General features: G+C 34.6%; 1 protein-coding gene across 3 annotated transcripts in view; it reads left to right on the top strand.

Annotated features, from left to right (window-relative positions):
* PCDH7 (protocadherin 7) overlaps window positions 1-23,190 on the top strand; it is a 481,617-nt gene that overhangs the window by 201,292 nt on the left and 257,135 nt on the right. For 2 of the 3 annotated variants that reach the window (XM_020992170.2, XM_020992191.2), the window contains exon 2: window positions 5,679-5,895. In XM_020992170.2, coding sequence (XP_020847829.1) covers window positions 5,679-5,895 — 217 coding nt within the window. The remainder of the gene's footprint in view (window positions 1-5,678; window positions 5,896-23,190) is intronic. The other variant, XM_020992180.2, reaches the window with a different exon arrangement.

Raw genomic sequence — 23,190 nt, 5'->3', positions numbered from 1 at the left:
AATGTCTGCATCTAAGAGCCCATACTTTCCTCCTCAGTAAGGAGGAAACAGCTCCCTTGATGAGCCTTTCTTTTCTGAGGAAACTAACAGAATTGCTGATTTCCTTCCTGGATTGCTTCTTCTATAATTTCTTCAAAACTTTCATCCCTGCTAATAACATAGTAGGGGAAGCACTTTCTCATTATCCTTTAAGAAGATTGTCTTAAAGAACAAAGAATCAGAAGTAGCCTTAGATATAGCAAGTCATATAACATACATCCTGGAGATTATTGGAATGGGACAGTAAACATTCTCAGTTCCTCAATCTCAAGAAGCGCTACAGTCTCTGTAAATTCTAATTTCAAACTTCCCTGAATACCGACTGCTTTAAATATTATTGGGCTGTGGCTGCCACTGAGAAGTGATGCTTTTCTAACTCCTTACCTCCATTCACCCCTACTTGTTAGTTTACTAAATCTATGGAGTGTAATAAAAGTAATAGATATGATGTCAATCACTTGTTCAGTGGCATACACACACACAGACACACACACAGAAACACACACACAGAGTTTCTCTTTTAGCCTTCAGTCAGCCTCTACTGGCAAATGTAAGTAATATGAAATTAGCATCAGGACCTATGTTGCATAACCAGAAAAGAATTTTTAATATGTCCATTATATTTCCAGTTGGAAAAATGTGTGTTGAATTATTTTATCTCATATTTCCTAAATGTTCCTTTCCCCCACAGATTTTAGATTGGTGTACTCCATGGGTTTTTTTTTTTTGGTTTGTTTTTTCTTTGCTTCATATTGCAGATCAAATTGTACAGTTGAAAGAATGGTATTTTGTCAATATGTTACAAAAGAGAGCCCATGAGTCAGTGATACAATGCTGCTATTACAATGCAGCCCTCTAATATAATATTGCAATTTGAGGGTATAGAAGATAGTTGAATTTTTCGTGAACCACTGTATTAAATAATCTACTTTTGTCTTTGAATATAAATTCCATTCATATACAGAACTTGCTTTGAAAGTAAAAGCATATTTAGGTAAAATAAAAGTTTAAATGAATATATGTTTGCAAATAGGAATACTGCTTTAAAAAAATCAATATTCTGTATTCTGGTGTGAACATGATAAGTGGTCTATTTCTACCACTGGCACCACCATTCATGTAGGTATGGAAGTTCTTCCACTGTTCTTCTCTCATTTCTCAAACTTAGTACTTTACAAAAACCTGTTGATTTGACCTCCACAACCTCTTACATCTATTTCTTTAATTTTCATTGTCACTAACCAAATATAGACCCTAATTCACCCTTCTATAGACTATTATCCCCTAATATTTTGACTTTCTTTCCTTTCCAGTCTTTCCTTTAAACTAAAAATTATTTTCATGATTGAATTAGGTTGTATCACCAGAAAGTCTTCAATCATGTTCTATTATCCAGTCAATAAAGTTCAGATTCCTTTGACTTGCATTCAAGGCCTTCCGCAATTTGGTACCACCCTACTTTTTTATCTATAAATGTGTAACCGGGTCATACTGAGTGAAAGTAAGGTAGATGGTAGAGTAGATAAAGGAATGTACTTGAAGTCAAGAAGATCTGAGTTTAAGTCTTACCACAGACACTTACAAGCTATATGACCATGGGCAAAGTACTTAACCCTCTTTCAGTTTCCTCATCCGTAAAATAAGAGGGGTAAACCTCTAATGTTCTGTCCAGCTCAGAATCTGTGTTCTGATCATAGTTTGATAGTTTGCGTGATGTTCCCTGCCATTTGCTCTACACTCTAGACAAACTGAACTATTCTCTCTCTCTCTCTCTCTCTCTCTCTCTCTCTCTCTCTCTCTCTCTCTCTCTCTCTCTCTCTCTCTCTCTTCTCTTTCTCTGTCTCTCTGTCTCTCTCTGTCTCTCTCTCTCTCTCTCTCTGTCTCTCTGTCTCTCTGTCTCTCTCTCTGTCTCTCTCTCTCTCTCTCTCTCTGTCTCTCTCTCTCTCTCTCTCTGTCTCTCTCTGTCTCTGTCTCTCATTTTTCTCTTTTCCATCTCTGTGCCTTTGTTTTCCTTTGTCCTCTTCACCTATGAGATTCCCTACCCATTCTTTTAACATAACTAAATTTGCCTTCCTTATGAAGCTTTCCTTCGATATCCTAATCAGTAATTATTCTCCCAAATTTCAATTTCACAAAGCACTTTCACTTCTCTAATGTATTTTACCTGCATTATACTTATCTATGTATATGCTATGGCCTTCTGCTCTAAGTTCCATACAGGTAGGTGCCGTGTTTAATGTAGACTTTACATTTTGCCTAATGCCTTGAGTAGTGTATAATTCTTTATCAAATATAAAACAATCCTTAAAAATTTGTAATCTCTAATAATGTCTTCAGAAAAACTATTCAACGACTATGAACACTTTCCATTAATAAACATTGTCCTTTAGTATGTGAGCCCTCATTCTGTGAAAGCCATCTGTAACATAAAGCTACAATTATATCTATTTGTATTTCAAAGTGAATTATCTAATTGTCCTATGGACTGTTTTCATATGTGTGTTTTGTTGTGTGTGTGTTTTTTAAAGATTTCTTTGTTTGTATTGAACATTTTTCCTGAATTAGGGACAAGAGAATCTTTTAAAAATTACTTGGAAGATAATAAATATAAAGATGCTAGATAAGAAATAAGATGATAAATATAAATTGATTTTTGAAATATATTCCATCTGTCCTTCCATGACCCTTGTTATTATGTCTTAAAACCAGTAGCTCTGCCTAACTGTCCTTAATTACTCTTCCATGAAGCTCAAATTAAGAATATAAGTTCTGTATGCAGAGAATTATACTGAGCAATGTGAACTTCACTTCCTTTTTGCCTTTTGACTTTTTCTATAGTAATTTATTTTCTTTTTATTTCCAGATATTCTTGCAGTTTTATACTGTACTGTTACTTTTTTTTTTTTGATTAAGCAGTGGGGTTAAGTGACTTCCTCAGGATCACACAGCTAGTAAGTGTTATATGTCTGAGGCTGGATTTGAACTCAGGTCTTCCTGACTTCAGGACTGATGCTCTATCCACTGCACCACCTAGCTGCCCCAATAACTATTTTGGGATTTACACATCCAAATTCCAGATCACTGAATTATACCATTATCTGTCCTGTATCTATGCATAATAATGGCACAGGAGACTCAGCCAAGTGTTTCACTAAAATCTGGGTAAATTTTGACTGTAACACTCCTATCCCCGACACACCCCACCAACGATCCCCTGTCAAAAAAATGAAATGAGATTAGTCTTGCATAGTTTTTTCTTGATGAAGCTTTGCTAACTCTTTATGATCACTGCTTCCTTTTCAATATACTAACTATTCTTTTTATAAAATATTCTAAATTGCTACCAGAAATCAAAGCCAAGTCCATTGACCTATAAAATGCAGACCCATTCTCATCTATGGGTTGTTGTTGTTGTTGTTTTAATTGGGACAATATTTGCCCTTCCCTAAGCCTATGACACCTTTGGCATTTTTCTATGATCTTTCAGAAATTACTGACAGAGGTTCAATAATCATGATCACCAGTCTTTCAATCTTCTGTTCTGTAGCTCTTTGGAGCCTAGTAACTTGAATCAAAGGTAGCTAGGGTTTTTTTGTTTTGTTTTGTTTTGTTTTGTTCTTTACTATCTCCATATTTATATCAGATTTCAATTCTCTAGTAACTATTTTTATTAAGAACTTTCCAACACAAGGGTGTTTTCCTTTGCAGGGAAAACAAAAGAAAAGTAAATAGTTCTGATTTATCACCATCATCAGTTATCATTATCTTATTCACCCTGAGCACTGGTCCTGCCCATTACTTAATTCTTTTCTTGTCCTCAATATAGTTAGTTCTTTCCATCTTTGACCTATCCAATCCATCTTTAACAACAGTGCCAAAGTATGTAATAATATGTAGATATTGTCATGGCATTTCCATGCTCAAAAAGCCTAGTAGTTTGCTGTTGACCACCAACAACTGGCAACTAGATGGCACCATGGATACAGCCCTGAGCTATAGTCAGGAAACCGAGTTCAAATCTGACCTCAGGCACTTACTAGCTATGTGACCGTGGGCAAGATACTTAACCTCTGTCTACCTCAGCTTCCTCATCTCTAAAATACAAATAATAATACCACCTACATTTCAGGGTTGTTGTAAGGATCAAATGAGATAATATTTATAAAGTGCTGGCAAAATGCTAGACATAGAGTAGTTGCTTACTAAATGTTCTTTCCTTCCTTCCAATAACTGTAATCCAACCTTTTTATACAACTGTTACTCAAAACCTTTGACAATCTGGCTTACTTGATATTTTATGTTCACTCTGTGCTACATCTCTATTGATCAACTCATTGTCCTCTGATCTATATTTTTTTCCTTTTTCTTCCCTATATTTATACCCCTTTACCTGGAATGGATTGCAACCATCTTTATTTGTTGACTTTCTTCTCCTTTTCTAAGCCTCAGCTCAAGCACCAGTTCCTCCAAGATACCTTCCTTGTTCCCATAGCCAAAGGTTATCTTCCTCTCCTTGCATTTCTCAAATTCAGTTGTTTGGCATCTCTTATGAATTTAATAATTTTCTAACATTATAGTAATTCTGTCCATCTTAGTCTCTACTAGATTGTAAGCTACTTAAGGGCAGACACTATATGAGTTTTCATCTTTGCATCTCATAACAAGTACTTAATAAATGTTTACTGCAATGGATATCCATTTACTCCAGTGGAATTGTCATCTCATTAATGAGGCTATTCCTTCCAGTGATATAGATTACAAATCTGAATGTCCTGTGTAACTGCTTTATGTTTCCCTCTGTACATCTCATAGATTTCTCCACTCGACTGTGTAGGGGCCTTCCTGTCGATGATAGTATGTGGATTCTAGTGTAGTGTTTGGACTGGCCACTAAATGTCCTCACTCATTCTCATTGACCAGCTTATCTTTCCATTTTTAAAATTCAGGGTCAAAATTATATGCACGCAGTTTTATCTAATATTTGAGTAAACATCAATCTATAATGATCAGTATTTTAATCCATCATCATACTATTACTATCAAATACCTTTAGTAAAGCCTTGATAGTTTGTGAAATATAAACATAGCCAACCATGGACAATTTTTTTTCTGTCAGAAGTGTTTAAATATTAGCATGTTTTATAATGTGATAACTTTATTCCCACCAGCTTCCATTAGACTGTGAGCTCTTTGAAAGCAGTGATCACTTTGGATATTTGTTTTGTTTTTGCCTTTCTTTGTATCCCCAGTGCTTAGTAGAGTGCCTGATACAGAATGAACTCTTAATAAATGCATGTTGACTTGACTTGTTGACTTCCAAAATCACAGGCATTCATTTGTATATACAATTTATATGTTATAGTTATATCAGAAGTGACAGCTTCTAAAGTTATTAAGTATGAATTTGTTCTTGTATCAATCAAGATTTTTATGTGTACTTTTATCTAATATTGCTGTTGCTCTGTACCTTTTTTCTGAAAGAGAAATGCATCCATTTCAAAAGTTAGTACCTAATTTATGAAATGTTTTAAAATATTTAATTAGTAAGTTGTAGGCTTTACTGTACTTAATTCATGTTTTAAAATCATTTATTTCAAAGCCTTCACATTTAGTGACATTCAGAATCTCTTCTCTTGCAGCCATTTCGTAGAGTGACGTTTTCTGTTGTGAGTCAGCCTCAGGACCCACATCAGGGGTCATTGCAGAGTTGCTATGACAGCGGGCTGGAGGAGTCAGAAACACCAAGCAGTAAGAGTTCATCAGGGCCAAGACTGGGTGCCCTTCCACTCCCAGAGGACAACTATGAGAGGACTACGCCGGATGGCAGTGTTGGTGAGGCAGAGCATATGGAAAATGGTAGGGACAAACACAACATTCACACACATAATCACGCTAGAGAGCCATAATAAGTAGACTTGTGGAAAGGTCAGTCTAAAAACTAAAATAAAATAGCTTAAATTAAAACTATTTTATTTTAAAATGATAAGGTTTGCTAAAAAGCAGGAATACCAAATAAGGGATCATAACTCAACAAATAAAATCAACTGAAATTGTTCCATTATCTTAAAATTATTCCTCTGAAACAGTAAATTTGCTTATAAAAATGTCAGTGAAGCAGCCAATATGGAGGAAACAATCCAGGCACAATTCTTTATAACAGAAACTGATAAAGGCCTCATGTACTTGTTTTCTTCTATTCATTTTTGTCATGCAACTATTTCTTCAATTGTAAATGTCCAGTCTTACTGAAAGAAAATGGCAATGAAAACACCTTGCTCAACTCTCATTTTTCCTAGGGACTAAGAAAAATGTTTCAAAACTTATATATGGCTTCAACTAGGTGCTACAAGAGTCAGAGGAGGAGAATAAAGTTTATAGTACATTTTGACAGTCCTCTCAGAGTGTGCCAGTTTAAATGCAGTATTCTAATTTATGTAGGAAGGAAAGAAACACGTTTTTTTTTCTCATATTGTGGTGAGGTGTTAAATTCATATTTTTTTACATTAGAAAAAGAATAGTAAATATTTAGTGACAGTTTTTTTTAGGGCCCAGAATGAAAAACAAATCATTTAGAAATTTATAACATTTAAAAAATTTGCCAGGACACATAATAGATTTATTTTCAGGCCATAAGTGTTACTAGTAGTGTATACCCAAAATAATAGGCTTTTGTTAGTCTGTGGAATGCTGAAGCTTTGATTATCTTTGTAATTATTATAAATGTATATATATGCATATATATGTATATATAGGTAGAAATGTCTATATATACATATATATGTATATATAGGTAGAAGTATGTGTATATACATATATGTATATATAGGTAGAAATGTATGTATATACATACATATGTATACATAGGTAGAAATGTGTATTTACATGTAGGAGGAAGGAGAATTTCAAGTATTTTCATGACAGTACAAAATCACAAGTTGGCTTTAGATGAGTTCAGTAATTGGCTTAATACTTAGTGATTTTCCTTCCCTGTTCTGTCCCCAAATTGAAACAAAACTGTCCTTTAAAAAGTATATTGTTTTCTGTGGTCAAAATATGCAAATTAACAAATGCATTAGAAATAAAAAATTGATATATTTTTATATAGCAACTTTGAAATTGGGCATTATAGTATAGAATGGAATAACTGACCAAGAGTGAAATTATTATTAAAGTCAATCTCATTAAATAATTATTTTGATAACATTCACCATTAGTGTTTGGCTGAGTAGGTCTGATCTTGGATCTGATGATTGATGGTCCATGTTGTTTAATTACTTAGGGTTCAAATTGGCATTTTGCCTTATGGCTACGAAGGCATGCTTATCTGTGTGTATGACAGTGTGTATTTATATGGGCAGAAGGAGTCTGTTATGCTGTTGTTTTTAAGTTGAAGAGCCCTTTTGAGCCACACTTGATAGATTTTAAGAAGTTTTAATTTTAAATCGAAATGCTGTTGACTGTGTAGTTAAGATATATGTTGGCAATCATTTGGCCAGTGATAAGGTTCCTCTGGAAAACTGTATCACTTATACAGTATATTAATAGGAAGGCAGAATTTGCATATACTTTATAAGTCTGAAATGAATTTTTAATCCTTACCAATAGCTTTCATTGAACATAAAGATTTTCTTAATCTGTTGAAAAATATACAAATGACAAAATGTTCATCTATGTATTATTCTGGTTCTTCAAAAACATTTTGTTTTATTAGTAGACAGATTTAACCTCTTGACGATTGTAATCTAAATCATCTTCAAGATGCTTTGACAGTTTTAGTTCATGTGTGGATATTTAATTTCTAAAAAAAAAAAAGAAGAAAGATAAAAATGATTCACCAAAACATAACTATGTGCCACATGTATGTAATGTTTTAGGAAACATGCCATAGAATAAGTAACAGGTGACACAATCATTAGGGAAAACACTTAATTTGAAATGCTCCCCAGGGAACACTCTCAACTGCTTATTAAATAAAAAAAGCCACAGTCACTTTATTTTGAGCCCTGACAAAGGTGGGGGCTTTCATTATGAAAGTGATCCTTCTGGCCTTGGGATTTTGCTGTTGCTTTCAAAATTCTGGATTTATATAGTGGCTTGTCATCTGCTTTGCAGAAATTCATTTTAGCAGTGTTCTGTAGGTAATGACAGAAGGAGAAGTGATGCACTTCAGTTTCTCTAAATGGAGCAGTTGACATTTGAGGGAGAGTTTTGTTAGGTCCAAGTTTTCAGATTACTTGTCTAGCTGTAAAGTACAATTGAATTGCTGGGATTCTGGTAATTTCATCTTCCATATTAATGGATCATTCTGACATAAATAGAATTGGAATTGAAACCTGTCAAGTATTCATTTGTCATATTTAATTGGAATCCAGGTAATCTGGAGTGTCTTGCTTGGTTAGGTTTTAATCAGGATTTGTATTGGATTTCCATTTGGATTTTCCATGAAAAGACCATTTTGGATGCTGTCCTTGTTCCTAATTGGTTTTACTTCAAATATTTACCATTTCATTCCAACCTGTGTGAGACAATGCAGTTATAACTAATTGCTTTGGCTTTATTTTCATTCTAAAGTTTGAAAAGATAATTTACAGCACAGTAACATAAAGCCTTCCAGCGTCGATGCATAAACTGGGGCAACTAATGAAAACAAGTTATTATAATGGCATAGTATGGTGAAAGAAAGTACCTGAAGTCTTAGAAAGTTGAAGAGAATGAGCAATAAGGCACAGCTCAATCATAAATCAAAGGTCTTCTTTTGTATCTTCCCATTTAGCAGAATCCAAAGAGGTGCAGACCATTAAGTTCAGTTCTTTTAAAATAAACTACATGCCATATTACATGTCATATGGGTATTAAGTACAGAGTAATGAATTAACCCAATAAGCATTTCTTATCAGACATGCACCAGACACTGTGCTAGGTGCTGGGGACACAAAGACAAAGCAGTTTCTACCTTCAAAGAGCTTTCATTGGAATATTCTCATATTCCATTTATCTTTGGTGGTAGAGGATGAGAAGAGGGCAACAACATGATTGCATATGACCTGAATATGGAAATGTAATATTAGGAGACATGAGTTGGCAAGACTAGATAAAACAGATCTCAGCTAAAAAAAAGCAGAAAATCCCAGTGCATATATTCCTAATGAAGGTTAGATGGCTTTGAACAGGGAAGGGTACCAAACTAAAAGACAAAATTGCCTATTAGTTTAGTAAAGTGTTTAACATCTTTCTTCCTTGCTCCTTTGATCCTTTTTCATTGGTATCACATTTTTGAAGGCCTCCATTCTTTTCCCTATCCCTGTGATCATGCTTGCCCCTTACTCCACACGTACATACAACTAAAACTCACTGCTGTGCTTTATGCTGGTGTTCATACTCTTGTTGGTGACTGATATTATGACAAATTTAAGGAGGATTGCAGTGGGAGTCAGAATACCTTCAGCCTAGTCCTATGCTATTTGATACTAAAGAAATAACCCCCTACCAGAACTTTGGTTTCTTTATACAATTAGAGGTTTGTTCTCTAAGATTATTTCTAGGGTCTATATCTTATGCGCTCTACTGAATTGATAGTTACCCTGATTGTATCTCTTCTCTATAGTTTTAGGCTCTCTATATTTTCCGCAGTGACAGTTAGCCAAACTGATGAATTAATGTGGCTAGGCTAAAGGAAACTCAAGACCCTCTTCTACTCCCTAATAGCATCTGTGCAGATGATAAATATGTGTTTTAAGCCCAATGAATGTTCGAAACTTCTGTCCAGGTTAGAGGGGAGGTCAGTACATTGACAGAGAATATATTAGGGCAGATTGAGTCTTGTAAGGCTCCATTAAATTATACCACATAAACAATGCCCTGCACATAGGGTAAGTGGTAGGACAATAATGTCCTATCCTTTCAAACACCTTCTAAATATTGGTTCCCCCTCTCATCATGCATCCTCATCTGCATCTTGGACATAGTAGATGTTTCCTAGATAAAGGATGAAAAAGATAAGAAACAAAACATACTTCTATTTTTTTGGGTGTAATTTTGCCAATAATATCCCCAAGGAAATCAAGGATATTGAATACTTGCTATCCAAAATAGACAGTAGCATATTTACGAAATCAAAGCAGAGTGATTTCAGTGACATTTAACACAGACATGGATGATGTGTCTGATTTCTCTTGTTAAAATAGCTAGCTTTTTAGGTCTTCATTGTTTTTAATCGTGACTTTTCTACTTATTTCAGGCAGGTTTCTCAAAATAATTTAAATGATGTCAGAAAGTCAGCCATTGCAACATTGTGATTAATTTTAGTACCTCTTCATTCACTTTTTGCTTTGTGTGAATTCGTGTCTTTACACATTAATATTTATAAAAATCTTAAGTTTTCCACTTTTTAGTTTGTAAGGAAATAATCATAGTAATATAGTCAGTCTTGGGTTATATTGACTTTATGTTCCTCATACTTTGTTCCTCCATTCCTATAACAATGAAGTTATTATTGGTTCTATATTGGCATCATTCAGTCCACAAACATTTGTTAAGTGGCTGCTTTGTGCAAGGCACTAGGTTATGTACTGGAGAGTCACACACGAAGACTGAATCATACTTGACTTTGTTTGGTATGGGAGTGGGGGGAAAGTCATGAATGTGTATTGAAATATAAGACAGTGAGATGAGTGAGTGAAGTCAGAGGCTCATGTTGAACTGCTTGAGATCTGAGGAAGGAGATAGTGTTTTCACCAGAGGACAATGCAGATGGGGTAATAGGAAAATTTTAAAAGATGTTGCCAGAATGACCCGTATAGAAGAGTTCTGCAGCAGTTCGGATTGAAAAGAGATTAGAGTAGGTCAGGAAAACCAGTTAGGAGACAACTGCAGTGGTCTGGATGAAAGAAGATCAGCAGTTGAACAAAGGTGATTGCAGTGGTGCGAGAAGGGGACAAAAGGCAAAGGGTACTGTGAAGATAAAATCTACAGCTTTTGAAAGCTGATTATGTGTGGAGTGAGGGAGAGAAATGAGCCCAAGCTGACTCCAGGGTTATTAGCCTGGGCAATGGGGAAAATCGGCTTGCCTCAATAGAAACAGAGATGTTAGGGAAAGATCCAGATTTTGGAAGAAGAGAATGAGTTCACCTTTGTACATCTTGAGTTTGAGGAGCTTTTGGACATCCAGGTTGAGCTATCCAGTGGGGAAATGTAAATGCAGGACTTGCATACTAGGGAGAGTTAGGTGATTGTGGAGATGTAGATTTGAGGGTTGTCTACACAGCATAATAATTTAAAATAAGAGAGTCGATAAGATCACTAAGCAAGAGAATATACATAATAAGGAAGAGGACTTGACATTTATTTTATAAACTACAAACTCCATGCATTTTGCAATCAATGAAACCTGCTTCTTATGTCCACACTGGTGTCCTTTATAGGTGCATTGTGGATTACTCTGCTGTGTAGTTACTTTAAATTTGACCCGTTTTCTTCATTATTTTTTCAAAGTTATTGTTATCTTTGTGATTTTAAGTATCATTGGTCTTGATGAACCCATTGGCATATGTGTGGGGGAAGAAGAAGGGTGGCAAGGAATTTTAAGGACATGTCTTCTAGATGAAGATGAAGGAATGTTTCGGTATCCAACCCTGTTTTTCAGACTGCATCCAGAGAAAGGGCTGATTGTTGCCTAAATTTGTGTTATCTGCTATGTGTCAATGGTCAATAAAACAACCAGTTTAATTGAATTCAGACTGAATATTGAACAGAGCAATTTGCTACCATTCCTTAATTCTATTCACTCAACAAACTAGCAGGGTTTTATTTTAAACTTTTTAAAAAAGCACCATGATAGATTCTGAGGTGAACCAAAAGACCCAGCCACTGCCTTCAAGGATCTTGTAGTCTAAAAAGAGAGACATAGAATGTACACAAAGATTATCCCCCAATTCACATGCATGGCTGCATTACCTCTCACGAAGTCCTACATGGTGTAATCATAATGTCAAAAGATATTATATATTTTCAAGGTGACATTTTTTGGTGGTAAAGCATTGTCTTCCTTTAATTTTGGGCCCATTTTTTCTACCTTATGTGTCAGTATTCCAAATGCAATATCCTTTTGTTATATAAATAAAAAAAATTTGAAATGACTAGCAACTGTGCATGAGGAATATGCAAATCCCACTTTTTCTAAGCCCCTATGTATTTCTAATCCAGGGAGAGATTGGAATAAATCAATCAATAAGAATTTATTAAGCATCTACTGTATGCCAGGTACTGGACTCAGAGATGGGAATATCAAGACAAAAGTAATATAGTTCTTGCTCTCAAAGAACTCACATTCTGTTGGAGAGACTATATATATGCGTAATTACATTCAAATACAAATCAGACTCAAGATAACCATGGATGAAAACACATTATCAACTAAACAATGAGAGATAGAGATGTAAAAAATGGTTCTAAGTCACCTGTCATGACTTCCAACCTTGGTTCCATGGCAACCAAAAGTCAGGTACAATAATGGACTCCCTGATTTCTACAATGTTAACAATCTTTACCACATTCTTTAAGGGACTAAAGAAAAGTTTTGACTGGGGAGTGTGAACCAAGAAATGAGTATGTATGTGTATACATACATACATACATATATATATATATATATATATGACAATAAATTTAGATGGAATCATAATTTATTTAGTTTGAGATGTCACAAGTTATAGTGTTAGTAACTCTTCATTTCCCTTTGAGAATGTGAATTATTAACATATATGCAAAATTATGAACAATCAGCATTTCTACCAGTATCCCTATCCCAAATTGCCTTATTTAAAAGTATTAATCATGTACTGATAACATATATGTTATATATTACCATTTTAAATTCTACTTTCAGTTTAGACTTACTGCTTTTACTTTTAGACTTTTATTGTCCAAAGCATTGTGATGTTTGAAGGAAGTATACAGTTAACATAGTATCTGAAAGTAACATTAGAAAGTTACTCTTATGCTTCCCAGTATTGATTTTGTATACTTCCTAGATTAATTGTTTCATGTTCACCTACTTATTTTGCTAAGAAATGATCCCACCCTGAACTTTTACTTAATATACACACTGTACATATTTCTCATATTCTGGCTTATGACCTGTGCTCATCTTTTTTTTTTCCTGTTTTGAAAGTATAGATCCTTTCTTAAGGCTATTTTGAAGCCTTATTTTTTAGACAAAATGGATCTGCTAGGTATTGCTTGATTCCATAACCATGTTGGTATGTTATCAGTGTATGGTTTCTTCTTATTCGTGTTCTGAAATGACACCATGATCTCATCAGATTGGATGTTCCTTCCATTGACAAAAATCACAATCCATCCATGCCTGACTGCCTTGTGCTTCTCCCACCTATGTCCTCCCATTAGCATCCCACAAAAGGAAAACAACACTTGGTATGCAGGAGCCTTCTCTGCTTCTCTTGCATAGTGAAAAACTCAGGCTGTCTGCTTGTTACCTCTCACCCTTGTCTTATGCCCAGCCAATCTTTATTTACAGTTATACTATTTATATTCTTTCTTCCTGCTCATTTTTGGTGGTCCTTTGTTATATATTAAAGCCTGCTTGCACTCACTGTGCAATTATGATACTCATTTCCTGTTCTTTAGAGACCATTGTGTCTTGTGTGAATGGCTGTGTCAAACTTTTGAATGGTTATTACTATATGTCATGTAGGTAATGTAGTATGACAGCTAGCTGACATAGTGACTTATGTCCTGTAATTAGGGTTAGAAATGTTTGAGTTCAGATTCTGCCCCACTTCATAGCCATGCAATCCTCACATAACTTCTCTCTCTCTCTGAGCCTCAGTTTCCTCATCTATAAAATAGGGATAATAATGACACCTACCTACCTCAGAAAGTAGATATGAGATGGGAGTTAACATATGTAAAGTGCTTTGTAAACCTTTAGGCACTATATAAATGCTAGTGGTGACGATGAGGATGATGACAAAGATTCAAGGCTCTGGAGTATTCTTGGACATAATACAACTAGCATGTGTCATCCTCAAATAGGAATGTTTATCCTACCTTGATGCTTAATTGAGGCACATAGATGAGAGTTGGCATTCCAGAGTTCCCTTGAAAGTCTTTGAATATGGTCATTTGAGACAAAGAAAAATACAACACAGTCCCTTTTGTTCATGCATTGATAGTGACAGAGTAGTAAAAAAAAAAGAGAAAAAAAAAGAATCACAGTTTTCAGACCAGATATATTTAAGCTAGATGATTTCTCATCCCTGTTAAATAAAAAAGCCTGTTTGTAGTTAATCGTAAAAGAGAATGAGGATATGTGCTCAAGTCATATGAAGTTAGCATGTTTCCTATGTGTCATCTTTAAATAGTATTTCACTAGTGAGTAAACACAAAAACCATTCAATTTGGATTTGCTATGTTCATGTGAAGTCTGTGACTAGCTGATGGAAATCTTTTTTGAAGGAGATAAAACAGAGTTAGAGCACTCAGTTGTTAGAAAATCTGACATTCCTGAAGGTATGTACCTTCTGTGTTACTCTTTCCATTGACTTTGTTGTGATCAGAGGAAGTTTTCCCAGTATGTAACTTAATGTGTGCATAGCATACAGTAGGTGCTTCACAAAGTGCTTATAGGTTCTTTCTAATTAGGAAATTGTGACAGTGTTTTATGTGGCATTTTAACATACTCTGGTGCCCTGTCAGGATATTGCAGGTAATTTTACATTTTAATAATAGTGCTTTTAAACTCATCTATGTAGTTGTGGAATAAAAAAGAGCTCACTAGGGAACTCTGCCAGTGTAAGAAAAAATCTGGGCAATTAAAAGATCACAGGAAGAATTCTTAGCCTAGGTTATCCCCGTAATCCTTCTAACTCAGAATTCTGGCCCTGATCTTGGAGAGTTGCCAGGATATGGCTACTTTCTCTTAGTTCATCTTCAAAGCCATTCAAACAAATGGATGAGAAGTATCTTTGAACTCCGAAATATCAGTGTGGTAGCAGAAAAGAAAATTTAATTTAGGAAATCAACTGTAAAACTTCCTTGATTATTTAGAAAGCAAACAAGTAAAATTGATGGCCTTTCCCCATCACAACACATTATTGAGGTTCTTTTGTAGTAGCAAATAACATTTTAAAATGTTTAAAATCTATTTTTCTTCTTTCTTGATCTACTGTCAAGTATTATGGAAAAAAAATGAAGGTCACTACTGATACCCTGATGTGCAATAACTTGCAAAGTACAAGATACTCAAGCAGATTAGAAATCAACACTACTTTTAATTATTATAGTATTAGCATTTTATGATAGGAAATAACGTGAATATCTTACTTCTCTGAAAAGAAAATTGAATTGAGCTGTAGTTATGGATCAACTCAGTGAATACATGTAAATTGCCATTATTGACTAGATTTTATCAATTCTTTCTTAGATGTGTGACGTTGCAATAGAATTTTAAATTTTAGATGTTACTATGTCCTTTGCAACCAAAAACAATAAAAACTGCCTTTACACAGGGAATAAAAACCAATTTTGTAATGCAATAAATATCTAATTTCAGTTTGCTTTTATATGCATAATACTCAAGACAGATATGGAAGGCCTTGGCATTGGCATGTATATAACCATAGAAGGCAGTGCTTAAAAGTGTGATAACTTCTTTTTTCTTTATCTATAGTTGAAACTTATATAGTACTTCAAGTTTTATCAAGTACTATACATAATTATTTCATTAAAAACCTCATAAAATCCTGTGAATAAACATAGATGGTATTTGCCACAATTTTGCAGATGATGAAGCAAGTTTCAGAGACATTAAGGGACTTGTCTATAGTTACATAACTAGTAATTGTAAAGGTCTGTTAATACTGGATTTTGTAATTTTCAATACTGTATTATAGCCTAAGAAAAAAATTTACATGAAGATGCAGTCCTTTCCTTGTACCATGGGAGCTTAGCACTTATCTTACCTAGAGACCACATTAGTAAATGTTGAATGTTGTGAAACTGCTATAAAATCGAAGGTAATCTGCCTAAGGGGCAGCTAGATGGCTCAGTAGATATAGTGTCAGTACAGAGTCAGGAAGACTCCATCTTTCTGAGTTCAAGTCTGGTCTCAGACACTTACTAGTTGTGTGACCCTGGACAAATCATTTAACCCCATTTGCCTCAGTTTCCTCATTTGTAAAATGAGCTAGAGAAGGAAATGGCAAACCATTCCAGCATCTTTGCAAAGAAAACTCCAGGTTATTCAGATAATTCTGATTAAGATTCAACTCTGACCTGAATTATCCAGATATATTACTTTGATTTCAACCTAGAATCTGATTTAAAATATTTGAACTGGGAGTTTACATCAGTTTATTATTACTAATTGCTAATCCTTGACTTTAGGTATGGGTACATGCTTGAAATGTTGTCTTTGGGCAACAGTAAGCAACTTTTAGACATAGTACAGTTTCTTCTTGAATATTTCCCTCTGTTCTCAACTTCCTATAGTATAGACTATTCAGCATGCTCAATTATATTCAGCCTTCACTGGTTCTTTAAGTAGTCAATTTTGAGAACTCCTTCTAGTTTCCTGGACAACATTTGAGTCTTTCAGTTCATCTCTATATTCCATTATAATGAAGATCTAAAACCAATTCCTAGCCCTTGTCTATTTTAACCACAGACTGTTTTTATCCTCCTTTCTGAAATCAAATCCATATGGCTTTCTTTTGCAGTCTGTGTCTGGATTTTATCCAAGCCCCCTGTTCAAGTAGCTATTAAATTAGTGTTATCAATTGTTCGTGGACATAGTGGTTTTCATGTGTTCATTTCTTAAGCTCTTTTAAGGTATAAAGGGCAGGAGCTCTAACTTGATTACTTAGTTCCTGTTTATTCTTTATCCTGTTAAAAAAGGGAAATAATTGTTTTATTCTTTTACTTTTCAAACTTAGCCATATGATGAGTGTTTCTGCCCCTTTTTGATTTTTGAAGGAAGCATAAAGAAGAAAGCCACAGAGTAACTCTCTTAGGTACCACTTATCTTTAATTATTTTGTACTCTCCCGTATTAGCCTCTCCCACATGTCCATCACTCTCATTCCATGTCTTAGTTTCTCTGTCTCCCTCTCTTTCTCTCTCTCTCTAAATATGTAATTTGTAAATATATTAAAATATATGAATATATGAAACTATATAATTTATAAATATGTAAAAATATAATAATATAAATGCTAATTTATATTTGTATTTGGTATCATTTACCACTAAAATTTAAGCTCATTGAGGGCAAGGATTGTTTCCCTTTAAAAAACAAAAAGAACAAACCACCTTGGAGTTTAACACTGAACCTAGCACACAGTTATCATTTAATAAATGTTTGTTGATTGATTTTCATTATATATAATTTTCATTATTATAAAAGGATAAAATTCAGTTTATAATAAACACTAAGTACTTCGCTTTTAAAAAAATATTCCTCCTGGTCACTTGACTAAGAGAATAGAAGTCCCTTATTATGAAAAAGAAAAACTAATATTTCTGTACAAATATATTTCCATAAAGACCAAATTCAAAGACATCTTAAAAAATGAATGCAGTAAATTTTAAATTTATTTTGTGCCAGCTCTTTGCTTTCATTACACATATTCTAATTTCCTTAATGGTATAGCATTATATGAGTGATTTTCTTGACAAGGACTTGTAAATTCAGTAACTGGTAAATATGTAGTTTATCATAAAACATTTATTAAGATCACTTCATAAATATTAAATTTATTTTTTCTCCTTTTAAAAATGTGCTTTTATTTATTTCATTAAATATTTCCCAATTACATGTAATTTTTAAACAATCTTTTTTTTTAATTTTGTGTTCTAAATTCTCTTCCTCTTGCCTCCCCATTTATGAAGGCAAACAATTTGATGTCGATTATACATGTGAAGGCATGCAAAAAGAAAACACAGACAAAAAATAAAATAAATATTTTAAAAATTAAAAAGACATACTTTAATCTGCGTTCAGAATTCATCAATTTTTCTCTGGAGGTGGAAAGAATTTTTTGACATGGATCCTTTGGAATTATCTTGGATCATTGTCTTGATCAGAGTATATGAGTCACAGTTGAATACTGGATCTTTCCAGTAGATATTCAGTAGGCATCTAAAGCTCACCCTATCCGAAGAAGTATTAATTATCTTTTTTACCGCTCTTTCCAATTTCCCAATTTCTGTTGAGAGTACCACAATGCTTCGAGTAACACAGGATTGTAACCTATTAGTCATCTTCCACTCTTCCCTCTTTCATATCCTCTGTATTCAATTAGTGGTCAAGGCTTGTGAATTCCACCTCCAAAACCACTTCTGCATCTGTTGCTTTCTCTCTGTTCACGTGGCTATAACTCTTTCTTGAGGCTTCACCACCTCTCACTTGGGGTGTTGGAATACCCTTAGAAATTGTCTCCTTACCTCAGTCTCTCCCTTTCCTAAATCATCCTTCATGTATTTGGCAAATCAGTGTTCTTAAAAGCACAGAACATGTTCTATGAAACTCATTATATGATTTAAAATATTTTAAAAGAGAAAGGGCCAGGAATATGACATGTCCCCTCCTTGCTCAGTCAGCTACAATGGCTACTTATTGTCTCTAGAATAAAATACAAACAACTTTGTTTGGCTTTTAAAACCCTTTTCATTATGTTTCAACCAATCTTCCAGGCTTGTTACATATTACCATCCTTAACAAACTCTTCATTTAAGCCTCAAATACCTATTTTTGTTCCTTGTAACACGTGATTCACATTCCTTCTTTGTGCCTTTGAACATCCTGATTCCAATGCATGGTATGCATTTTTTTCCTCATTTCCTTCAAAGCTCAGCTCAAGAGCTACTTCCTGCATGACACTTTTCCTGATCTCCCAGTTTTCTATGTCCTTTTGACTTACTTTGTATTTAATTTCTAAATATTTTGGTTTTACTTATGTACACGTTATTTTCACTGATAAATAGTAAGCTCATTGAAGGCAGGGAATGATTACTTTTTCTCTCTCTATCCACAGCATTTAGAACAGTTCCTGGCCTATGAAAGGAATACGCTTGTTTAATAGATTTACAGCAGCATATTAATACGTATAGTGGTGAGATTATTGTCATTTTTCTGTTGTTCCATGGGAATAAAGAAAGCCTTGGAAATATTATGTCAATCCCTGTATTACAGATAAAGTAAATGAATTATCCCTATTTTCTTAACATATATTCATATTTCTACTTAAACTGCTAAGATAAACTCAATATAGCCACAAATATGAAACACTCATGTGATATGTGTAAATATTTTCAAACCATATTTGAAGTATCACTATTACTGTACAAATATCACAAGTTAAAGGGAATCTGATGGGACTAAGTGGTCCAGAAATGTTCTAAACACTTGAAATCCATGTTATCATTTTATTTATTTTCTCAAAAAGGACAAGAGCAAGAATAAAAGGAATACCACATAGATTGGATTTTTTTCTGAATATTTGGGAACTATATGAATGTTGTGCAGTCGTTTCAGTCATGTCTAACTCTATGACCCCATTTGGGGTTTTTGTGGCAGAGATACTGGAGTGGTTTACCATTTGCTTTTCCAGTAGGAGCAGATGAAACATATTCTTTAAAAATGTAATCTAATGGGTTTAGAGGATCCAGAGATGTGTAAAATTGGCATAATTTATTCAGTGAATACATTCACTGGAGCTTTACTACCAGTACTTTTTCCTGAGTATGAAACATGGCAGAAAAGCCCATGCTATAGTGCTCACTTTCTTATTGACGAGCAGCCCTTTTGCCGCTTTAGTAAACAAACCTCTTCAAATCTCATTCTATAGCAAAGTATATTATTGAGATATTCTAGTCTATTAGCAAACATTTTAGGAGAATGGGGGACTGTATACCATTTAATATATGTATCAGTCAGTAAACATGTATTAAGCACCTACTATATGTCAGCAATTTTGCTATGAGCTGAGGATAAAAAAAATCGGCAAAAGACAAGCCCCTGCCTTCAAGGTGCCCAATATAATGGAGGAGACAATGAACAAACAAATATGTACAAACAGGCTCTCTCTCTATATATATACATATATATCATATATATATGGCATATGTGTATCTATATGTATCTATATGCCATATATAGGAAATAAGAGAGGGAAGGTACTAGAATTAAGAGATGTTAAGAAAAGCTTCTTGTGGAAGATGAGATTTTACTTGGGACTTGAAGGAACCAGGGAAGCCAGTAGTCAGAGTGAAGGAAAGAGAGCATTCCAGTCATGGGGAACAGCCAGAGAAAATGACTGGAGCTGAGAGATGAAGCATTTTGTTAGTGGAACAACAAGGAGGCCAGTGTCACTGAATCAAAGAGTACAGGGAGAGTAGAGAGTCAGATAGGTAAGAAGGTGTGAGGTTATGAAGGTCTTTGAATGCCAAATAGAGAATTTTATATTTGATCCTGGAGGCAAAAGGGAGCCACTGGAGTTTATTGAGGGGGAGGAGGGATGACATGGTCAGACTTCCACTTTAGGAAAATTATTTTGGTGGTGAATGGAGGATGAACTGGAGTGGGGAGAGACTTGAGGCAGATAGATCCACTAACAAGCTATTATAGCATTCCAGGTGTGAGGTAATGAGGGCCTGTTCCATAGTGGTGACAGTGTCAGAGGAGAAAAGGAAGTGTATTCAAGTGGTGTTGTAAAAGTGAAATGTGTGTGTGGTGCAATGATAGAGTGCTGGAGTCAGGAGGGCCTGAGTTCAACCCTTGCCTCAAATACTTATCAGATGTGTGACTTTTGGCAGCAAGTCAGTTAATGTAAGTCTGCCTCAGTTTCCTCATTTCTAAAATAGGGATAATAATAGCATCCATGTCCCAGGGTTGTTATGAGGATAAAGTGAGTTAATGTTTATAGTGCTTTGCAAATCTTTTTTTCTGCAAAGCACTATATAAATGCTAGTTATTATGTGTGTGTATATAATGTGTGTGTTATATACATACTGATTAAAGGCCACATTAAATTTTTATAAGCCATATTTGGGGAAAAAAGTGCATCTGCTCTACAATAATTTCTGTGAAAGAAGTTGAATCCATGAAAATCAGAAACAATGCAATATAAGACCAAATAGGACAAATGCACTGGCTCCATACTATCCCTTTATAATGGTAATCAAGTAGCTGTTTATTCAGGATTTATTTGCTCAGAGGAATTCTTGAATTGCTATCTCCTCCACACAGTCCTGCAGGTCAGGCATAAACATCCTTATTAGGGAGGAAGATTTCAGAAGCCCTTTATGCTTTGCTCAACTTTTATCAATCAAAGAAAGTCAGAAACCAAGGGAACCTTTACCTTACTACCAGTGACCTTGGTGCGTCTTTCTGCACGATATGTAACTGATAGTTGTCTTTAAAAAAATTCAGGGCTGTAAAAATAAAGTTCTAAGAAGCTCCTTTTAGAATAGAAAATATTTTCAATGAGAAAAGGATCAAGGATATAGAATCCCATGATCAGGAATAATTTTTGATATGTCTTACACTCTCACCTTTCAACTTAAAAATATTGGGCATGAATATCCCTTAATTTAAATTTTCGCATGTAGTTGGCTCTCAGAGAATTCAAGAGCATAAGTAAATAGAAACGGATTCTGACTTCTTTCCTAAGAATGTAATACTCAAAGGGCAAATCACCCAGGGAAATTGAAGCATGATAAATGTAACCTCATAAGGTTAAATTTCTAATTTATTGGCTAGGCTTGTGCATGTAATTTTATTTGTACACAACTGAGAATACACATGAAGTATTTTTCAAAAAATGTTGTGCTGTTCAAAGCCTAAAGGACATTTCTGCCTTACATTGTTTGTCTACTTAGAACTAACGCAGGTCTCATTGAAAATACAGTAAGAGGGCGGGGAGGATACAACTGAAATGGTACAGTGACAGCAGATTACTACAATTTGGGGGAAAGGATATAAGTAGGATGGTATAATCATGGGCTTTATTAAGCAATACCAGTCTCCTGAAGCATTGCTTAATTCTTTCCTAAAATATTAGTTTTCTCTTTTAGAGAAGTATATATTACATAGAAGGTGCTGCTAGTAAGTATCCTTCAGTAGGGCAGAAACAACACAGTTTAGCCCATAGTGTTTTGTTTTGTTTTTTCTTTCAAAACTATGATTTTTTTGGTTCTTGGAACTCGTGATTATGAAAAGCACGGCAACTAATTCATCTTGGCAACAGCTAGGCAACCCACGGTCTTAGGGAGTAGTTGCTACAACTAGTAAGTGTCAGAGGCTGAATTGAAACCCAGTTCTTTGTTTAATTGACCAAGACGTCTGCTCTCTGAACCACTTCATCATGGTGACTTAGCAATTAGTTAGCAAGAATAATTTGTTAAAATAGGAAGCTGCCACACTGGGATTAGCTCTTTTCCTTCCTCTTCACCCAATATTGTACTACTAAAGTTTAGTAGCCACTCTCAAAAAATCCCCCAAAATGGTGTACATACAACACGCTTTTGAATTTAGTCTACATTATTCAGTCATTTTCTTAAGTCTAGCTCATCAACAAAACGACAAATCAGGTCTCGATTTATAGCTTTTCTGATTGTTGTAAATGCTTGCTCTGAAAATTTGATAATTTGGTCTTGGAAGTTGGTATATAGTACAAGAAGATTACAGCACACTCTTCCTATGCTCACCCTTTTAGGTCTCTTCTAGGGATGAGGCAGCCTCCCTAACAGTGCCCTTATGCTCTTGTTGGCCACAGGATTATAAGATTAGAGGTACAAGAGCATTTTGACATCCTTTATTCCAGCCTCCTTATTTTGCCGATAAATTATGACATTTAGAGACAATAGATGATTGTAGAAATGGTAGGTTAGGGGTTCAAACTCAAGTTCTGTGACTCTGTGTATATCACTCTCTGCTCTCTCTGGTATCCTCTTTTTTCCCTCCTCCTTAACTGAGAATATACTTTGTGGTGTTTTTCTCAATGAATGGAGGGAGAGGGATTGGGAGTGTGGGAACAGAGTCTATTTAGAAACACATTCAAGTATCTGTTTTGCTTTATGTTACCTGCAAAGCAGTAATGCTCTTCAGCACAGGATTAAGATATATTGTAACAAA

This window comes from Phascolarctos cinereus, unplaced genomic scaffold, assembly GCF_003287225.1.
Source record: "Phascolarctos cinereus isolate Bilbo 61053 unplaced genomic scaffold, phaCin_HiC Scaffold_9;HRSCAF=440, whole genome shotgun sequence".
In the NCBI taxonomy this organism is placed as follows: domain Eukaryota; kingdom Metazoa; phylum Chordata; class Mammalia; order Diprotodontia; family Phascolarctidae; genus Phascolarctos; species Phascolarctos cinereus.
Note: the sequence above shows the minus strand (reverse complement) of the source record. Positions and strands in the feature narration are given on the sequence as shown.